This window comes from Sitophilus oryzae, unplaced genomic scaffold, assembly GCF_002938485.1.
Source record: "Sitophilus oryzae breed Bouriz unplaced genomic scaffold, Soryzae_2.0 scaffold_467_pilon_pilon, whole genome shotgun sequence".
Lineage (NCBI taxonomy): Eukaryota > Metazoa > Arthropoda > Insecta > Coleoptera > Curculionidae > Sitophilus > Sitophilus oryzae.
Genome location: NW_022147048.1, coordinates 1,039,899 through 1,062,147, shown reverse-complemented (window position 1 = coordinate 1,062,147; position 22,249 = coordinate 1,039,899). Strand labels below are relative to the sequence as shown.

General features: G+C 32.1%; 1 protein-coding gene across 1 annotated transcript in view; it reads right to left on the bottom strand.

The window, feature by feature from the left end:
- Positions 1-22,249, bottom strand: part of LOC115886104 (neurobeachin-like) — a 350,537-nt gene that overhangs the window by 55,399 nt on the left and 272,889 nt on the right. The window contains exons 5-6 of the mRNA XM_030905158.1: positions 6,365-6,460; positions 1,191-1,312 (exon numbers count right to left, since the gene is read on the bottom strand). Of these exons, the coding sequence (XP_030761018.1) occupies positions 1,191-1,312; positions 6,365-6,460 (218 nt within the window). The remainder of the gene's footprint in view (positions 1-1,190; positions 1,313-6,364; positions 6,461-22,249) is intronic.

Genomic DNA, 22,249 nt, shown 5'->3' with positions numbered 1-22,249 from the left:
ACCTACGTGTGTTTTAACTGTTTTGACGCGTAATAACTTTTTGTCCGTACTTGTATAAAACTACCGAGCGAAAAAATATACATCTCTGTGATTTTTTACGTAAAAAATATCTCTTTGTAAAAATCGCTACGAGCAACCGTTCTTAAGATACCCAAGTAGCATTTGGACGTTATCTAACGTCGGGTATACGTCGCGTTCAATAAACCCGACGTCGGGTACCAACGTCGGTTCGACCGCCTGACGACCCTTATTTGCACCTAAATGGGGAATACAGATTCGGGTCGCCTCGACGTCGGTATCTGACCTAATAGGGAATGTAATTCTACCAATTACCAACGTCATATTACGTTGGATTTTAGTTACTTAAAACAAACTACTTGACATCAAAATCGAATTTCTCATGTCAAAAAACTCACAAACCCCAATTTTCACCCAAATATTACCGTTACTTCAGAAAATATTTGCAAAAAAATCGAAATAAAAATGAAACTTCTACACCCTATATATCCAAAACTAAGCATTTTAAGGCACATATTTATACGAACCTTTTTACTTATTTTTATCTGCAGAATATGCTGCCGAGTTTCCTGAATACAGTTCGGACCACCCTGTATATAAATATTTCAAATAATTGATTTAAAATCAATTTCTTAATTGATCTCAAATATTTACGAGTGCTTATCAAGTTCAATGATTTTACACAACTTTTGAGGTTATGCCTCTCCTCTAAATTCTTCTCTATTGTAGGTCTTTTTTATTAGTGGAAATTTTGAACAATATGGATATTGCTATGATTTCAGCTTTATCATATAGTTTGTCAATCGGCGCCGGCGGTTAATAAGTCTGGTAGTAATGAAAACATTTTTAACCGCTGGTTTTTGACAACGGGCGATCCATCTACCGGAAAATTTACGGGAGGTCGTTGCAGTCACCCTCAGATGGATTCCTGTGACTTGATCAGTTCACTCGACTCGAGTAAAACGTGCCCCTAATAAAAGCTAACTATTCACCTTCTATAAAATTAACATCGTAACTTTCCTTTAAAAACAATCAAGAATAAATTTAAAAGCTGAATAGCACCTTCGAAAACATTTTCTTTCGTAAACAAATACGAACGAAAACAAATATTTCTCTTCAAAACTCCTTCAACAGTTCGTCGTATATTCTTAAAAATAATAGAAATTTCTTACCAGTACAAATAAGGTTTCTCCCTCTCGATGTTGACTGAATTGATGGGATCGAGGCGAAACCATGTAGTAAAGGTGAACCCGTTCTCGTAAGGCCACTTCGCCATCGGAGGAAGCACTATCGCCTGGAAAAGGAAAATAATGTTTCAGTCGGCCGCAGTTTGAAAAATGCCGCGACGATTTTTAAAGAAACAATAAGCCAAACAAGATTTCTGCCTCTCCGGAGAGAATAAAGCGCTCTAAAAGATCGCGCACACTATACCTACACGGATCGGCACGGACCAGACCAATAAAATCTACCGGTGAAGGTGACCGTGTTATTTAATAGAGTAGAGCACACTAGACCAGTACCAGCACGTACCGCCACAAGCCACGACCGTGTCACAAAACAGGTCGTGTCGGTCAGGGACAAATATGACCGGCAATATTTATGCCTGGTCGTGCTGGTCCGACCTAATGTGCGCACCGGCGAACCAGCACACCTTCACAAACATGCAAATATTGAAGGGTTTGTCAGTATTTCGAGTACGCTAGCTGGCTCAAGTCGCATGATGTAGGTTAGATTTCGTTTATTTTTGTTCGAACCTTTAAATCGTTTTAAATATGAATGAAGAAAAGCTTATTTTACTGGTACAAAAGTATCCAGAGCTGTGCGATACGAGCCAAGCATTTTATATATAGAGACCAAGAAAGAAAAGATGCAATATGGAGTCGATAGCAAAAAAAATAATCAAATTTGATTTGTGACATTCGAAAATATTGGAAAAACTTTTCTTCGAATCTTTTTAATTCAGGAAACAAATGATGAAATTCGCCATATTGCTTTCTCTTTTGATTTATAGGGTGAACCCAAAATCTTCTTTTTTTCTTAGCTTCCTTCTCTTCCTCCTCTTCTTCACACAACATGGCTAAAATAATAATTTCTTCCTTTGAACTACTCATTTTCAATACTTCTATGTTGCACACTCTAGTAGTTGAGCCTTGACAACTGTACTTTTTTCGAAACTCTCGCTTATGTTGCTGGTCTGTGGCGGTAAAGTGTGCGACGTCATGCAGGATGCAGGTTTGTGCTGTGCTGGTCCGTACTGGTCCGTGTAGGTATAGTGTGCGCGATCTTTAAGGCAAACAAATGGTGGCGTATCTGTCACGTCGCGTTGCGTGGTGGTGCCATTGTGATCGTGACTTATGTGTGTGTTTAACGCTGTGACAGATTGTTAACGCACCCGGTTATTAATGAAGTTTAAAATAGTGATTAATCTGGTGTTAAACGGTTTATGTTCGATTATTCACCTATCCAAAATTAAGTAAGGTTATTAGCTATTAATTTACTACCCAGAAACTATTTCTTACTCTCTATATCTAATTTTGATGGTCTTAAGTATTGATTAAAATAACTGAAGTGCATTTAAAACAAAGTGTGTATCGGAGCACAAAACATTATGATAATTTTTTGACAGAAGATTTTCTCCAATTGTTAAAAGCTTCGCATTTCTAAATATAGAGCTCATTAATTTTTTAAAATAATTTTTAAAGTATACCTTAAACAAATTGCTGATATTTAAGATAAAAAAAGTAGTACTGTTAAATACAGGGTGTTCAAAAAAACATGTGCCATCTTTCGTGGGGAGATTCCTCACATAAAAATCAGACAATTATTTTTCATTTCAACGTGGGTCCGATTCTGCTTTGTTTCGTACCTACAGGCGGTTAAAATCTTAATTTTTTTCGATTTATTGTAATTTTCTATCAAGTACTTTTAGAGATTCGACTGAAATTTGGGGTAAAAGTTAGTATGAGTACTACATATTTTAATGCTAAGAAAGTGTCTACGGATTCAGGGACGTGCATATGGGTTATCCCTGGAATGTTTTTCTAAAAAAACGTGTGCTACTGACTTTTTTTCTTATTAGCAAAAGTGTGTAGGCAACTTAATGCCGATTAAAATTTATATCTTGATATTTTGTCAATTTCGGCCTCTTCGATGAGATAAATGCCATTTTATTAATGACAATTAATAAAATTAATAATTATTTATTAAATGCAATATATTACTGAATTTTATTAAAACTTATAGCACTAATCCAATTCCAATTTAATTTGGCCCACAGTATGCCAACATTGGACATCCGACTTTAGACGTACTTGTGTCAACTTTGACAAACGACAAAGTACCGCTTCGTACAAATATTTTTTGCTTAATAACTTTTTCTTCTCTTGATCTTGAGAAGTAATTTCTTGTCTTGTCTTGAAAACCAAAAAATCATTTCTTGTCTTGATCTTGTCTTGAAATCAAGACAAGATCAAGAAGTTGTCAAGAAAATGACGACCCCTATATGAAATAATATGCATGTACTGATTGCTTTCGAAAATCGACAACTATGAAACTATGAACTCTTCCTGGACACAAACGGTACATTGTGAGACAGAAAATTGTAGAGAGAAAAAAGCCCTATAACATAGGATAAAACATCTTAATGAACAGTGCTTTCGATAAAATCAATAAAATGAAAAATATACGAAATAATATGCATGTACTGATTTCTTTCGAAAATCGACAACTATGAAACTATGAACTCTTCCTGGACACAAACGGTACATTGTGAGACAGAAAATTGTAGAGAGAAAAAAGCCCTATAACATAGGATAAAACATCTTAATGAACAGTGCTTTCGATAAAATCAATAAAATGAAAAATATACGAAATAATATGCATGTACTGATTTCTTTCGAAAATCGACAACTATGAAACTATGAACTCTTCCTGGACACAAACGGTACATTTTGAGACAGGAACTTGTAGAGAGAAAAAAGCCCTATAACATAGGATAAAACATCTTAATGAACAGTGCTTTCGATAAAATCAATAAAATGAAAAATATACGAAATAATATGCATGTACTGATTTCTTTCGAAAATCGACAACTATGAAACTATGAACTCTTCCTGGACACAAACGGTACATTGTGAGACAGAAAATTGCAGAGAGAAACAAGCTCTATAACATAGGATACAACAATATAATGAACAGTTCTTTCCATAAAATCAATAAAATGAAAAATATAGGAAATAATATGCATGTACTGATTTCTTTCGAAAATCGACAACTATGAAACTATGAACTCTTCCTGGACACAAACGGTACATTGTGAGACAGAAAATTGTAGAAAGAAACAAGCCCGATAACATAGGATACAACATTTTAATGAACAGTGCTTTCCATAAAATCAATAAAATGAAAAATATACGAAATAATATGCATGTACTGATTTCTTTCGAAAATCGACAACTATGAAACTATGAACTCTTCCTGGACACAAACGGTACATTGTGAGACAGAAAATTGCAAAGAGAAACAAGCCCTATAACATATGATACAACATTTTAATGAACAGTGCTTTCCATAAAATTAATAAAATGAAAAATATACGAAATAATATGCATGTACTGATTTCTTTCGAAAATCGACAACTATGAAACTATGAACTCTTCCTGGACACAAACGGTACATTGTGAGACAGAAAATTGTAGAGAGAAACAAATTTAAAAAGAAAATGAACAGTGCTTTCCATAAAATCAATGAAATGAAAAATATACGAAATTCGGATATGTCGTGAGTAAGAGTTAATTTAGACACTTCCTAAGTCGGTAGGCCACTGACCATGATATGGCCGAGGATCGCGGTTCGCATTCCGCGTAAACAAAGTAGGTCCCGTTCAGATTAGCCCTGGCAGGAAAAAGGAGACGTTAACTGAAATCTTTACTTTTACTGTTACAACTCGGGGAGATACTCTATATCGAGCAATTATGGGTACACTCGTTCAATTTGACACCTAATATCAGTTTAATAATATATTGTGTACTTTTGTGCTTAGGGCGTAAAAGTGCTTTAATTTTATGTCTAGGGATTAAATCGCAAAATATTGTCAATCACGTCGCAAAAATCAATACTTTTCGCATTGAAAAAATGCCTGATTTTGTGCAGGAATTTTTTTTAGCGGTAACTGTATCAATCCCTTTTTTTACATCGCATATGATTCAATAGTCACGGCTTCATCACAGAACAATTTCGCAAAAAAACTCGGAAACGTAGCGACCGAGTCAAAAGAACTTTCCGAAACCAGCGCAACACACAAAACGTTAGCCATCTAGATGTTTTTATTTGATCCCATCTACCCTTTTTCCCTGTTATGCAATATAAATTGGGTTTTGTAAAATCGCCATTGAAGCGGGCGAGGAGACGAACCTCGGCACACTGTTTAGAGGATTTTCGCCCATAAAAGAGGACCTAATTCGGCAAATGGACTACGAACGTCTTATTTTACCATTCTCAGCGATTTAGTATGCCGCTCGATGGTATATAATCCTGTCTCATCGAAAAAATACTGTACTAGCGTGATATAAAATACTATCAGAATATAAACGAAAATAAAAAAAGTGTTTGCCCTGACCAGGTCTCGAACTCTGACTCCTCGCTTGATAGGCGGAACCTCTACGCGATGGAGACTTGTTCAATTTATATTCAATTCTAGAATTTAACGGGCTGAATGAAAACAATATATATATATATATATATATATATATATATATATATATATATATATATATAGGATCTTCTTTCAATGCGCAGTAGAGAACGCAACGTTTACCGGCAGCCAGACGGGCCGCATGCTGTTCCAGAGAGGTATTACAAAAAAGGTAAGGTTTAAGTGCAATAAACCTTAATCAAATTTACCTTTATTTCAGTCGTAGAATCTAAAAATAGAATATGTTCCATTTAAAAAAATACAACTATAATATTTTTTACTTATTTGGGACGCTCTGTATCATGCAAAATTATTTTTAAATTGTAGCTCTAATAGTCTTTCAACGAACCCAAAACTTACAATTTGTAAAAATCTAATCGTTTAGCTACAATACTCCTTATCGTATGTGGTGAACAACCCTGTATATTACTCCTGAAACGTTCAGCATTTTTTCGTGATTTATTTCTAGTGACAAGAAACCCATAAGTCTTTTCATGAAATGTAGTATAAACATTATTTATTTGACTTGAATGTATTAGAATTTTTGAATTAGAGAGAAACTAGATACATTTTATGTAGTTTATCTCTATATCTAAAGTCAACAAGTTATCGACAATTTTTTTGACGTTCAGTACCCCATAAACAACAACTCACCGATCCTTTTCTTCCGGGAAAACTGAAAAAAACATCGGGGCCGGACCGTTGAGGCATCTGTCTTAAAACGTTGAGTAATTTGGCAGAATGACGCGGCTGAAACAAAAAGAAAAACACATTAGTAGGCGATTGATTAATAAGAATTATATTTGATCAAATTATAAAAACAATATTTTGGCGGAATCGAAATCAATAAAGTAAATGAAATTTTCACTCTTCTTCCTCCATTTTCGATGGGTAATTAAGAGCCTTTTCAAAAAGTGTGGACCCCCCGTATTGGGAAATTATTTTCCCAGCGAAAATTTATTAGAAGAAACCTCTACACGAAACTTGTTTTATGTAATTTGATTTTCTTGTTTAAGTATACTGTTTTTACACCACTTTTAGTGCATTCATTTTTAAGGATATTTACGTTATAAATCCTTTAAATCAACTTTTAGAATAAGAGTGAAATTATAATTTTTCAGAATTTGAAAGAAGTACCTACTGTAAAAGTTAATTGCGGACGAAAGACGTACAACTTTTTATAATAATAATAATAATAACACTTTATTTAATAGTATGTTTCAAATATACAGACATAATATAAATTAATAAAAAAAATATAAGGAAAATATGAATCGGGTGGATAGAGCCGACCAAAATATAAGTTTATATAGAACATCAATAAGGGAAAAACATATATGGCGTTACATAATGCTTGGCAAATTTATCGGATAGCCAATGACAAAAAAGATTATTTGCAATTTTGGTTACAAAAAGATGTCCAAGCAAAAAATCTGCCAATCTTCATGAGCATTCTAGGTATGACAGATTAGACCACTTTGTAGCCTATCTATCCATATCCATATCTAATACTACTACTCCTATATCTTTTACCTGACACGAAATGCGTTACCCTTCGGAGTAGTAGTGTTGCCGGTATCGCACTGAGCATTTGTAAATAACCCTACCCATTTTATTAATTGAATGAATTGCCGTACTCTGTCTGGAATTCACAAGTAAAAGAGCACTATTCCAAAGAATCGAACTATTCTGTTCTAAATTTTATTAAAAGGGTAATAATAAGAAAAAAACGTTTAAAACCACTACGTGTTTATATTTAAAAAAATCTAACTTAATTTCTTCAGAGAAAATTATATTTCTCACCCACTCTATTTCTTTCTCTATTTAGAGCTATCTACATACGTTTTATTAGTCTGATTTCCAAAGCTTTTTTAAATCAAATTAGTTTCCAAATTACGCTTAAAATATTATTACGAAAACTAATCTTAATACAGCTGATTACGATAAAGGCGTTTTTAGGATGAAATTAAGCAAATAGAAATAACAAAGATGTCTAGACGTAATAATAATACTATTCAGAAATCTCTAAGTATCTTTAGAATAAAACTATTTATAGATGCTGAAAGAAAAAACGAGTCGTAACAAAGTTCTCATCTCGTTTACTTTACTTCGTGATATTTCTCTTTATTATAGTTTTGTTTTAGCCATTTCGCCATTGATTATATTTCAAAAACATTCTCCGTCCAGATGATAAACGCACGAAAAAAAAAAGAACGTAGAAATACGTAGGTATATAATGCACAGAAGAAGGAACAGATTAAAAATACAATCTTCTAAACTCCATATATTAAATTTTACTTCCTATTAAGCCATATTTTTTTTTGTTTGTTTATTGTTTTCCCAGTGTAATGCTGTTCTGCCAACAAATGCACATATGTTTCAATAGCATATCTATACTAATATATAAAATCCTTAAGTAACTGACATACTGATTAATCACGATCCTGCTCAAACCACTCAACGTAAGAAGCTCAATTTTGGCATACAGGTTGATTCTAGGGTGTAGAGGTTCGATAAGAAGGGATTTTTCGAAATTCCAGTTCCAAGGGGGTGAAACCACCCCTCAAATATTACAATATTTTTTATTTAAAAAACGGTCAAGTTTCCGAAGAAACGCTTAAACACGTATATTTTATTTTTTCTTTTTTACATATTTTAAGATTTTTTAAAAATGTATACAGGGTGTTTCGAAAAATCTGGTTATTGATTAATCACGATCCTGCTTAAAGCGCTTGACGTAAAAAGCTGATTTTTGGAAAACGGATTGACTTTAGGGTGTAGAGGTTCGATAAAAAGAGATTTTTCGAAACTCGAATTCTAAGGGGGAGAAACCACCCCTCAAATATTAGAATATTTATTATTTAAAAACCGCTGAGTTTTTCGGAAAAACTCTTAAACACGTATATTTTATTTTGTTGTTTTACATATTTTAAGATTTTTTTAAAATTTATACAGAGTGTTTCATAAAATATGACCATTGAGTAATCACGATTCTGCTTAAACTGCTTGACGTTTAAAGCTGATTTTTGGCAAATGGACTGACTGTGGGGTGTAGAGGTTCGAAGGAGGGGTTTCTCGAATCTCAAATTCCAAGAGGGTGAAAACGCTCCTCAAATATTACAATATTTGTTATTTAAAAAACGGTTAGTCTTTCTGGAAAACGCCTGGACACGCATAATTTATTTTGTTTTTTACATATTTTGAAATTTTTTAAAAAATCATACAGGGTGTTCCAAAAAGTTGGGTAATTGATTAACCACGATTCTGCTTAAACTGCTTGACATAAAAAGCTTATTTTTGGCAAACGCATTTTTCGAAAGTCAAATTCCAACGAGATGAAACTACCCCTCAAATATTACCAAGTTATATAATAATATCGCCATATTGTTTTTTCTCATGCTGACATAAATGTGAGAAAATCTTATCCAGTTTGTATGTTAATGGAAATTCTTGCTTTGCTTTATCATCACCATTACAAATGATTAATTCGACGCGAACGAAGTCGCGTGTAGATGTACACGCTAGTTAATTATAAATATATAGACAGTTATTATTTATATCAACATAATTCATCTTCTTAACAGCACTTAAGGGACCTAAACGGCCATTACTACTGCTTTCCAGTTGAAAATACTCTAAAAAAATTGCGGTGAGTTTTTTTAAAGCTATCTTATGTAGCTTATGTACATTTCGCACTAAAAGAGGTTACCACCACACCAATTTAATCCAAAAACTCGTAATACAAAACTAAAGTGTCAAAACGAATGACAATGTCAGGAAATAAATAAATAAACGTGGCAACTTGACATTTTTTACAGAACAGCTACCACCTGAATTTCCCTGAATTTAAATTCGAGTAAGCCAGCCCGGTGCCGAATATGTTCATAGTTGGCAACAATAATTTTAAAATTTGCGCCCTCGATTACGTCATTAAAAGTTTAATTGGTATCGAATATAGATATTTTTAAAGTAAAACTAAAATAAATAAAATTAAAAAATATATATCACAGAAGATATGTCTATCATAATTTGTAGAGTTATGAAAATAAAAATAACACAACTTGTTCTGTCTCTGTTCTTTTTCGTGTTTTAAATTCTCATAATATATTTTATGTTTTATTGAATGTGGACCGCCTACTGCCATTTCAAACTGACGATAACTTTCACACAGTTATCTTTGTGACTCTCTATGGTTATTTATTTCACACTCTCCAACTGTGTCCCTGATATAGAAAGTTTTTTTTATCCCTTTAACCCTCTTTATGTTTTTGGGTGACTTTTAGTTTGTCTACCTATACCGTCGCACTCGTTAATGTACATACAGGGTGAAATATGAAGTGTGAAAAAATTAGAAGGAATTTTTTTTATCAAATTTTCATTCATTATGAATTAAGCCTCATGGAGAACCTCAAAGGTAATGGAATAAATTTGTTGTTTCAATTATACTTTATATATATATATATATATATATATATATATATATATATATATATATATATATATATATATATATATATATATATATATATATATATATATATATATATATATATATATATATATATATATATATATATACAAAATCGTATTACTCCCAAATTTTGAAGGAAAATTAGTGTAAAAAGAAAAATTATTATCACTAATTTTGATATTTGGAACAAACTTCTACGCTAATTGAAACCATTAATTCATTCCATTTGGAAGTTATGAAGTTTAACTCAACAAATATAGTTTCCATGGGGTTGTAGGACATACTAACCCCAAGTCAGGGGTAAGCTAATTTAAACATAAGGAAAACGCTGCTAGAAAAGCCCAAACAAAAGAACGAGACAATGGGAAACGGTATAATTGAATAGCAGTTGGCGCCGCTGCTACATCGATTCTCCAAGACCCTTACCCTTTCTTTCCTTCTTGCTTCGATTATCGGAGGGTTTAAATGCACTTAGGGCTGTTTATGACGCAGTCGTGGACAAACACAGGCCAACCGTAAAAAAATATGGGACTGAAAAAATAAGGGTTTGTCGGATACAAGTGTAGTTTAGGCGAGAAGCGAGATATAGGGCAGAGATAAAAGGGTGTAAAATTTCTTTTAATCAGAGATGTTCTCAGATTTTGGGATGTCTCTTTTTGAAAATCGCAGAACACAAAAAATATTTGTCAAAAGATATTTGGTGGAACCAAACCAAACCAAAATGTGTCTATCAGTTTGATATTCATAGAGATTCCATTTAAATTTCATATTTTACTACACGTAGTCGTTTTTATGACACCATTAAATAAATTACATGTAAATATTTTAGTTTTCAAAGCAAAATTTAATGGCAACTCGAATTAAGCTTGCCTCGTATTAAATTTTACTTCAAGTTAATATATTTTTTTTAATTATTGAAGTTAGTGTTCCTTCACTTTCATGACATAATTATTTTTCGCTAACCAAATAAATAAAAGAAAGTTACCGTTTATAACTCATGAACGAATGAACCGATTTTAATAAGCCCTGCTTTGTTGAAATTGGCTCCCCCTTGAATAATAGGATAATTATCCGAAAAATATCAAAAATAAAAAAGTTTACAGAAAATTAATTTTCAAATAAATTTGGTTTGAAACTCTTTCAACTTCTGCAATCGACAGATCACGTCATGCACTCTTATAGCTTATTGGTAATAATTGATGTCGATTGCAAATCAGTGACATATTAGATATTGTAGAATACACATTCAACAGAAAATTCTTAGAAAATAACATTCTCAAATCTAGAAAGATATCGAAATATATAGAAAATACTTGAATCGAAAAATATAGAGAACAAATGGCAACAACTATCAAATCGATTAGTCTCAATCAGTCAACCATATCACCAGAATAACAAAAAATCTCTCACTTCGTTTTACTTTACTGTTAGGCAGTAAAAAGTTTGCTGGGCAAGTTAGCTTTTCAACTAGTTAGTTTTTTAATATCATGGTTTCTTCACAAGTACACGGGCCCTGTATTTTGTCGCTAAATGCAAACGGCTCTATTTTCTAGCATTATATTCTAAGATTACAGTTGAAGCGCTACTTTTAAACATTGGACGCGCGTTTCGCTAACCATAGCAGCATCATCAGCAGATAATTAAAACTAGTTAAATATCTGATATGGTTTCTTTAGTCCGAAAAACAGTAGAAAAATACTTCAAATGAATCAATTAGCTAGATAAAAGAGTCTGCGATTAACCAACTTGAAAGTATGAAATGTTTATATGCAAAAACAAGAAGTAATATCTCTAGCATTCTGACGCTAGATTATATCTACTTTAATTTGGGGAAATCTCAGGAAAAGGAATGATATTTTAGTATATTTTCTGCAAATACAAGTAGGGATCAAAACGAAACCGAGACCTCAAAAATAAATGAAATCGAGAAGATTCGGGCAAGTTGGAGTATATCTAGAGTGGTTTATTTAATCTGAAGGACCCTCAAAATTTGATTAGGTCCTTCTGAAAACAAACGTATTCACATCCAATTTATTGAACGAGTTTACAAAAATGGAATGTCAAACAAAAATATTTTATTTATAGAATACTAAATTTAGAAAGTTTATTTTTATACAGAGGTAAAAAAATTTCATTATATTTTAACCCATTTGAAACAACCTATACCGGGTGCGCCTCGAAGGTGATTTACTCCTATAACTTTTTTATTTTTTCATATAAAAAAACCAGATTTGATATGTTAGTAAATATCCTAAATTAGGATTGATTGATGTATTCAGTTGTTCCTGGTCACTTCCTGTTTCAAAGGAAATAACTACAACTTTTGATTTTTAAATGGCACCCTCGGTATTTTTTACTTTATTCGATAGAAAATGACACTTTGAATAGAATGACATATCATATGTCAACTTTTGACATTTTCGCTTAAAACAAAATTGTATTTTAAATGTCAATCTAGAGTGCTATGGTTGTGTTAAAAAAAACTAATTTTTAATCAAGGAGCCTTAGAAAAATTTATTTAATCGTCTGATGTTTTTAGTGTCTTGTCCTGGTCGGTTAAAATAGGTCCAAATCGTAATTTTAATCATATCTCAATTTTTTACGCATAATTTAGTACCACACAGTTGGTATTTCGAGTCAAATTGTCGACAAGAACCGCATGTTGCAATTTCAAATAAACCATATCCTAAAATGTCAAAAATTGACATAAGTTATGTCATTATATTCAGAGTGTAATTTTCTGTCGATTAACAATCAAAAATTGTAGTTGGTATGAATTTCCGGTGAAACAGGAAGTGAGCGAAAACAATTGAATACGTCAATCAATCATAATTTATGTCATATACTAGCATACCAAATCTTGTGTAATCTAAAAAAATAAACAAGTTATAGGAGTGAATCACTTTTGAGGTCGCACTCGGTATACTATACTATACTAGCCCTGGTTACTTATTTCCGTGGTATGAACTTTACGACCAGTTGACAGAGAGACGATACAGTGTTGCCGGTTCGTACGAGAAATAAAATAATAAACGAAGATAATACATCTAAGACATTCAATAATGCTCATTTCTGTTGGACGGTTGCTTAAGAATCCATTGCAGCTGTAGTAAAATGAGTAATAATTACTTTATTTTTCACAATTATTCTGAAAAATAATGTTAACCCTAGATACAACATTTTTCGTAAACACCTACTTTTGCTTTTTGTTTAAATTTTTTTATGCAAAATCCGGTAATACCGCATAGAAGAAATGTATCAACCCAATTTTTATCTCTTTTTAATACATTTGAGTTTTCATTTAAGCTATCTACATCACTGTCTTACACGTTAAAATCCAGACTACGCAGTTTTGATGACCAGATCTGTATGTAACTAGTATTTCAGAATCTGCCTGAACATATCCATCAAATGACCACAAAAGTAAATAACAATGGATGGTGTCAGCTAGCATGTTAACCCTGGTGGTGATCCCAGTCTGATTAGCTCGCAAAATTGAGTAACAGAGGGTCCCTGAAATGATTACGCGTATAGTTTGCGGCCCAGCGACTATACTAAGCATGTTTGATTTGAAATTACAGGACAAACTAACGCCACCGTCAAATATTAGTTGTCTGTCGGCTGATGGACGGCTCGTTTATTCTCGTTTAATAAATGATCAATTCGGAGGAATCATCCAAAGTGATAAACATAGATTGCCTCTAATTTTTGTTTCCTCCAAAGTGTTAAATCTGTGTTATCAAATTGTTTCATCCTAATGATATAGGATGAAACAATTTAACAACTTGTAAAGGGTGATGGCCAGGCCTGGATTAAGGGGGGGGCTATGGGGGCTATAGCCCCAGGCCCCGTCATTGAGAGGGGCCCCCAAATTAGGAGAATTTAAAATCGAGATTCATAGAGTTAAATCGAGATTAGTTAAATGAAAATGTACATATATTACGAAAAATACGTTAAAAAAAAAAAGATACAGCCGTTTATGCAGCAAAAAACATATATTTCGACACTTTCAAGGGAATCAAAATTTATAGGGTATATAATATGTACAGGGTGGGTCAAATTCGATGCTTTTAAATGGAAACACCCTTTTATAGCAGATAGACAAAACTAATATCGGTGTCTGAAGCTCAATTTTTATCAAAAACATGATGGTGAAAACCGCACATCAATATCTGTTACCGTTTCGGAGTTACGGGGTGTTTTTCAAAAATGTGCATTTTTAACAAATCGCTGTAACTTTTTTGCTATGGAAAATTTTGTATTTCTATGAAAACTTTTCCAAAGCACCTTTTTATGTAGAATTTAATGGTTTAAGTATAATTTTTTTAAAATTAATAATTTATGAGTTATCAACAGAAAAATTGATTTTTTATTTGGGACACCCTCTATATTTTTAATTAACTGAAAGGAATTTAAAATTACCTTTCCAAAAATATAGCATACTTGATATTTTGTTATATTCCCCTTCGAAATACAGAATTTTTAAAGTTCTCCACTTTTAACTAGTAGGCTTTGGACCCCTTATTGATGATATGCCCTTAATGGAACTCGAAACCATATTTTTCCAGCAGAAGAGGCACCGCCTCAGAACGCTGAAGTTATCAGCAAATTTTTTGCGCCAATTTCAAGAATAATTGAATAGCTAACCAAGATACCAGCCGTTGGCCGTCGAGGCCACCTGACTTAGTGCCCATGGATCTAATCCTATGGATATATTTGCGGAAGAATAAAGGTTCCTTATTCTTTCGTATAATCTAGACAAGAAATACTTAACAGTTATGAGAGGGATTCTCTCACCCCCACTGAGTTAAGGAATTCCGCGAGAAATGTTCAGAAACGGCCCCGTCTGTCCATAACCTGCAGCAAAATCTCATGTCTTGGTTTGCTATTTATTTTTATTGTTATCAGATATAGTTTAAATGTGTTGATGTTGGTTAAATATATTTTTAAATTGTTATAAAATTCTGAGTCTCTCATAGCAAATATTATTTTCGTTTTAATTGATGCTCACAGCTAGAATTTTTTGCATTACAGCCGGTGCCATTCAAAGCCTACTTAATTAAAGCGGGCGAATTTTTGTGTATACTCTATATCTCGAAGAGGAATCGAGCATAATATCAAGCGTGTTATATTTTTGGAAAGGTAATTTTAAATTCTTTTCAATAAATTACAGATATACAGGGTGTCTCATATAAAAATCAAATTTTCTGTTGATAATTCTTAAATTCTTAATTTTAAAAAAATTATATTTGAACCATTAAATTCTACGTAAAGGTGCTTTGGAAATGTTTTCATAAAAATACAAAATTTTCCATAGCAAAAGTTACAACGATTTGTTAAAAATGCATATTTTTGAAAAACACCCCGTAACTCAGAAACAGAACAGATATCGATATGCAATTTTTCACCATCATGTTTCTGACAAAAATTGAGCTCCAGACACCGATATTAGTTTTTGTCTATCTCTATAGAAAAGGGTGTTTCCATTTAAAAGCGTCGAATTTGACCCACCCTGTACAAGGTGAGCCAAATTGGACGCTTTTAAAGAGAAACGCCCTTTTCTATAGGAGATAGACTAAAACTAATATCTGTGTCTGGAGCTCAAATTTGACCAAAAACATGATGGTGATAACCGCACATCGATATCTGTTACCGTTTTGGAGTTACGGGGTGTTCTTGAAAAATGTGCATTTTTAACAAATCGCTGTTTTTGGTATGGAAAATTTTGTATTTTTATAAAAATATTTCCAAAGCACCTTTCTACGTAGAATTTAATGGTTTAAGTATATTTTTTTTAAATTAATAATTTAAGCATTATCAATGGAAAAATTGATTTTTTATTTGGGACAACCTGTATATTTTTCGTTGTAACAACACATATAAACTACTAAATTTTAAGAAATGAAGTTTTTCATGGAATACCGTTGTAAATGGACTATTACGTCGATCCAGTGAGGTAAAAGTTTTTTCGTAATAACAATATTTTATCTGGGCGATTTTCGCGATTTGTAATCAACAAAAAAACAACATGACGGATTTATATTTAAACCCATCCATAGATAACTTAAAAATTATTAGAAACTTTTTTTAGTAAAATAAATAGATTGGTATGGGACGTCATCTGCTTTTCTTCTGTCATCGGCTGTCGAAATCTTACCTGAGAAAAAAAACAGAGTATAGTCAACATTAAAGCATGTTATTGGTTGAAAAGTAGAGGTGTGAAATTTTCAATCCAATTTATATATACTATTTATTAAAGACTTCTTAATACCAATTTAATATTTTCAGAGCTATATTTTAATTCCGATTTAATAATCATATTATATAGTATGTAATACCGCATGATCGAAAAAAAATGGCGTCCAGTTGGCTGGGAAATGAACATCGATGATATTCCCCATATAAATTTATGGATTGCAAGCAATGAATGGAATCTCACGATTCATTTTTAATACTCGTTCAAATGAACGCCTCGTTCAATCTTTGCCCACCTCTGATGTGTACTACCAGTCATGACCTATGCATGCAAAATCTGGACTCTTAAAAGGGACATCAAAAGGAAACTGCACGTCACACAACTCTCAATGAAACGAAATATGCTGGGAATAACCAAGAAAGACCGTAAAAGAATAGAGTGGATACGATAAAAGACCCAGGTAATAGATGTCATCCTATAATTAAATCCCACAAGTGGCGATGGGCAGGACACCTGGTAAGGACGAAAAATATTAGCAGGGATAACTTGGGCCCGCATAGCCAATAATAGAGAACAAGGGGCCCGACTACAAAGAGTGTATGTAAATAGGTAGGTGAAGGAGGCTACACCATAATTGGAAATGGTTGAATAAGCTGAGAATGATGATGATGATAAAACATATATTAAAATGTAATTTTATTATTACAAACAAAGTCTACAACGCAGAACTGTATTACAAATACCGATAAAGCAATTTATTCAATTATTTCGCAAAATTTCCGGTTAAAATATATGTATTTGAGAAATTTATATCTCCAATAAAATAAACAAATAAAAATTTAATATACTGAGTTTATTAAAATATTCATTAAAATGCAAAATAACTGATAAAATATTTAAAGACGAACGATTGCATTTCAAAATAAATATAATAAAATTCGTTTTGAAAATATACAAAGGTAAAAGCCATAATAAATAATTTAGAAAACAAATTTCTTGCAGTGTAGGGCAAAATAAAAACACTAAATCACCACAATACACCAAAACACTTTTACTTTTACACTGGACGCGCGTTTCGCTAACCATGTTAGCATCATCAGCAGATGATTATAAACTCAGCAGATGATTATAAACTCCAGTTTATAATCATCTGCTGATGATGCTAACATGGTTAGCGAAACGCGCGTCCAGTGTAAAAGTAAAAGTGTTTTGGTGTATTGTGGTGATTTAGTGTTTTTATTTTGCTGTGTAACACCAAAGGTTCCAACCCTCAACTGTAATTGCAGTGTAGGTATATAATAAAATTATACAGGGTCCGGCAATAGTGCGTCGGGCATCTGTAGCTCATAGAATGAAAAAGAATTTTGAAATACTCTAAACACAAAAAATGTTCATTTTTTAATTGTCCGTCTGCTGAAAAAATAATATACAAGGCGCTCCATTTAAAAAAGCTTTTAAAAATTATTTTATATTTTAGAAAGTTTGGCGTAGAATATTGAACATCCTGTATGATTTACGATTACCATATTTATAGCAAAGTAAGAATAGACCATCTAAAGTAAATACCTTTCATAGTTTTGATTTCAGAACAGTTCTTGTATTTTTAATAATTTTTTTGAAAAGGACTGAAAAATATATATTTTTTATTTATTTATTAATATCTCTGAAACTATCGAAATATATTTATTCATATCTTAGGGTTATGTAAAGTGATCTGAAAGGAAGCCAAAAATGCAATAATATACAGGGTGTTCAATTTAAAAAAAATCATCCAGGTCCACTCACACTTTTTTGAGCCACCCTATAGAAGTTAAAATATTTTCCTGAAATACATCCTGGTACATACTTTAGGTCTGCACTTAAACAAAACTCTCAAGTTTTTTATTCTAGGAGCTGCAGATGCCCGACGCACTATTGCCGGACCCTGTATAAGGATTCTTGCCACTTAACTGCTGATATAGAAATTTAATTCTACGCTGTGTTTGTCATAATGTGGATCAACCTGCTCTCACTACCGGTTTCGGAGCCCTACTCCATCATCAGGTGAGCTTGGACAGATCCACAAAATGACAACCACAGCGCAGAGATAGTTAATTCCGACTTGTCGGTTAGATATTAAGTTCCGAACGGGAGATAGCGGCCTGCGTGCAATGGTAGTAATTTCGTACCACCGAGGCGCAACTATCTATAATATATATTTTTATATTAGATACCTTCTAATATTTTTTGTAATAAAACTACAAAATTTAATACTAAACAAATAATAAAAAATACTACAGAAACAATAGAATTTATAAAAAATATGTAGAGCATTTTTCTACTAATGTAATAAAACTAGTTAATAATATGTTAATATGCGTTTTGTTATCAAAAATTATTACGAGCAAGTAATAATTTTGAATACACTTATTCAATTCAGCTTACATCCAAATATATCTCATCGTTTGATTAGTCTGTCAGTCACATTATTATGGAAAACGACGGTGAGCTTTACGGTGAGCTTGTAGACGGTAAGAGGAGGCCAGGTGGACAACTCAAAAGGTACAAGGACATTTTCCACGAAAACTTAAAGGGGATTAATGTGCAGAATGAGTGGGAAGTAGCAGCCCACAATAGAACTCAATGGAGAAGAATTGTAAACTCAGTTAACAGCGAGAACCAAAAAGTTAAGAGGCAACAAAACAATGAGATTTTTGAATGTCCGGAGTGCGGTAGACAAATAACATCACGTATTGGGCTTTTCAGTCACAGAAAGGCTCATGAAAGAAAACGCCTTGCGTGACCATCTTCTGATGCGTGTCAAATACTCGTCAGCGAGTAATGGCAGTATGTATGTATGTATGTATGGAAAACGAATTTAAATAGCTTCAAAAAAAAATAATATTATTTAATTTGTTTTGACGCTAGTAAACAACCGATAAAAATTCGAGTTTCTTAAATTTATTTCCAATCAAACGAGCAAAATCAGAAAAGCCAACTAATGTTTAATAAAAAAAAACGGCGTCAAAGACGTTTGGGAATCGATAATCGATGGTAATTTTGACATAAAACTTGTCAAAAATTAAGACTAATTATAGAAAGATTAAAAAAGGATAGAACGTTTCCAGAGACACAAAGCTATTTCCAAAAAAAATATTTTTTTCTCGAATTTTACTATTTATAAATTATTTAAAAATAATTTTTACTCTATACCGGGTGCATCCCAAACGTGGCACACCTCTATAACTTTTTCTTTTTAGATAAAAAAAACGAGATTTAGTATATTAGTATATGGTCCTAGATTAGGATTGATTGCCGTATTCAATTGTTCTTGGTCACTTCCTGTTTCACCGGGAATTACTACAATTTTTGATTTTTAAATGGCACCCTCAGTATATTTTTACTTTATTCGACAAAAAATGACACACTGGATAGAATTACATATCATATGTCAACTTTTGACATTTTCGCATTTGGTTTATTTGAAATTGTAACATGCGGTTCATAACATTGCCTGGAAACTTATATGGTGAAATTTTGATAAAATAATTTAGTACTCACTAAAAACACGGTCGCTAGTGGTAGGAAAAATCATTTTTAGAGGTTACTAGTTTATTTGGTTGCCTGTGATATGCATATACAGGGTGTTTCCTAATTAATCTAAAAAATAAAAAATAGTTAGAAAACGAAAACTCAAAAGATCAGTTTTGTTGAAAAAGGATGGCCAGTCAAGAAAAAAATATATTTTCTTTAAAAAAGCAGTAGTGTACCATTTATGTTAAGTAAAATATCGATTTTTTTTTAATTTTTAACACCCTGTAGATCAGAAAGGAAGTACTTTAGACCTAATGGTTATATAAAAATTGTTTTAAGAACACATGAGGAATCGCACCACAATTTTTTAGACTAATTAGAAAACACCCTGTATATTGTCAACTTGACAATGATTGTTGATAAATCGAAAAATACCTTTTCTGTGAAGAAAGCCCGATATTCGCAGGAAAAATTTTGATTTTATTGAATTTGGGCCTATGTCTGCAAATACCGGTATGTTTTTTAATATTCTATCTATCTAAATTTTAAATATCATAGTCAGAAATAGTTTTATTATTTATTAACTGTAAAAATGGTATACTTATAAGTTTTATCAAATATTGTGATTTACTTTCTACCTTGTAGTCAAAATTTATATTTAATAAACTGTAAAATATATATCTATATTCTTATGTTTTATTAAAGTTACTCTGATATACTAATATATCAGTGTAACTTTAAAACTAAATCCTTGGAAATCAAATATAAACATAAAAAATATTTATAGCAGAAAAGGCGAAGGCGCTGGGTTAAACGTAGTCTCTACTAAGAACACGGTGGGGCGCTTTGACCAAAATTTTACTATTAAGTTTCATATCTATCTCAATAGAAGATTATTTTCTTTTATCTATGGTTCATAACGACAATTTGGCTCGAAATACCAAGTGTGTAGTACCAAATTATTCGTAAAAAAATTTTTTTTTTCAAATATGCTAATCAGCCACACTTGTTCCATTTGAAAAAATTGAGATATGATTAAAAATACGATTTGGCCATCTTTTAACCGACCAGGATAAGACAAGGAAAACATTAGCCGTTCAAATCTATTTTTCCAAGGCTCCTTGATGCCATGGCACTCTAGATTGAAATTTAAAATACGATTTTTTTAAGAGAAAATTGACATACGATATGTCATTTTAACCAGAATGTCATCTTCTATCGAATAAAGTAAAAATATACCGAGGGTGCCATTTAAAAACCGAAAGATGTAGTCATTTCGGGTGAAACAGGAAGTGACTACCAAAGGACATACCAAATGTCGGTTTTTTTTATTTCAAAAAAATAAAAAATAGAGGCGAGCCATTTTTGAGACGCCCCCGGTATAAACATAAATTACCATCCTCTTAAGGCCAACTGGCAGTAGGCGCCACTAAAATTTAATGAAGAGTACTGGCCAAGTAATAACGTCTAGGGCTTGGTCTCGCTAAAATTATCATCGATTATCATTCTCCACTTGTCTGTGACGCCGTTTTTTTTTCAATCGTATAGTACTTCAAATTTGCCGGATATTAAGAATAATATCGAGTACTTATTGTATAATATTAATAAAAATAACAAATTTAGTTCTGTTTATATTACTTAAATTGGGTTCATTAAGCGAAGAGTTGAAAAAATCACGATCCAAAATAAATAAACTTATTAATTATCGGCCAAATATTTACCAATAAAGTTTCAATTTAAATTATTTTATCTAAAATAGAAATAATTTTCCAAATAAACAAACCCCGCGATTTATTAATTACGATGTAAAATAACAAAATAAATAAAGCAAATATTAGCCTAATTCGAAACATATACAGATACCAATACTTGTTTTCGTTTAATTTGCAGTATTATTATTCAGTAGCCCACCAATAGCCAATTATGATCTATTCAAATATGAAATAAACACGACTTTTGATATTCGCTATTCCGAATTAATGTAAATAATATAATTCCGACGAATAACATAATCAAGTTGCGCGGAAATTATTTCTGTTTGAATGGAAGCGAAATCTAAATTTGTGTTTCTGATTTTGTTAGATTAAATTGGACGTAAAGCAATATGGAAGCAATACAATTTTGCATTTCGATATTAGCTATGCTGATTTCTTGATATTTTCGAATTCAGTTTCTCGTCATTTCGTTTCTCATTTCTCCACTTATGATATCTACTCTAGAATACAAATATACTCAGAAATGAATGATGAATTATTAAAATCACTAAAGGCAAATTTACATTTTCGAGTAACCCCGTATACGGGTAAATTAATCATATACAGTTTAGTATCTCATCATGAGGAGTTGGTGCTGAAGACTA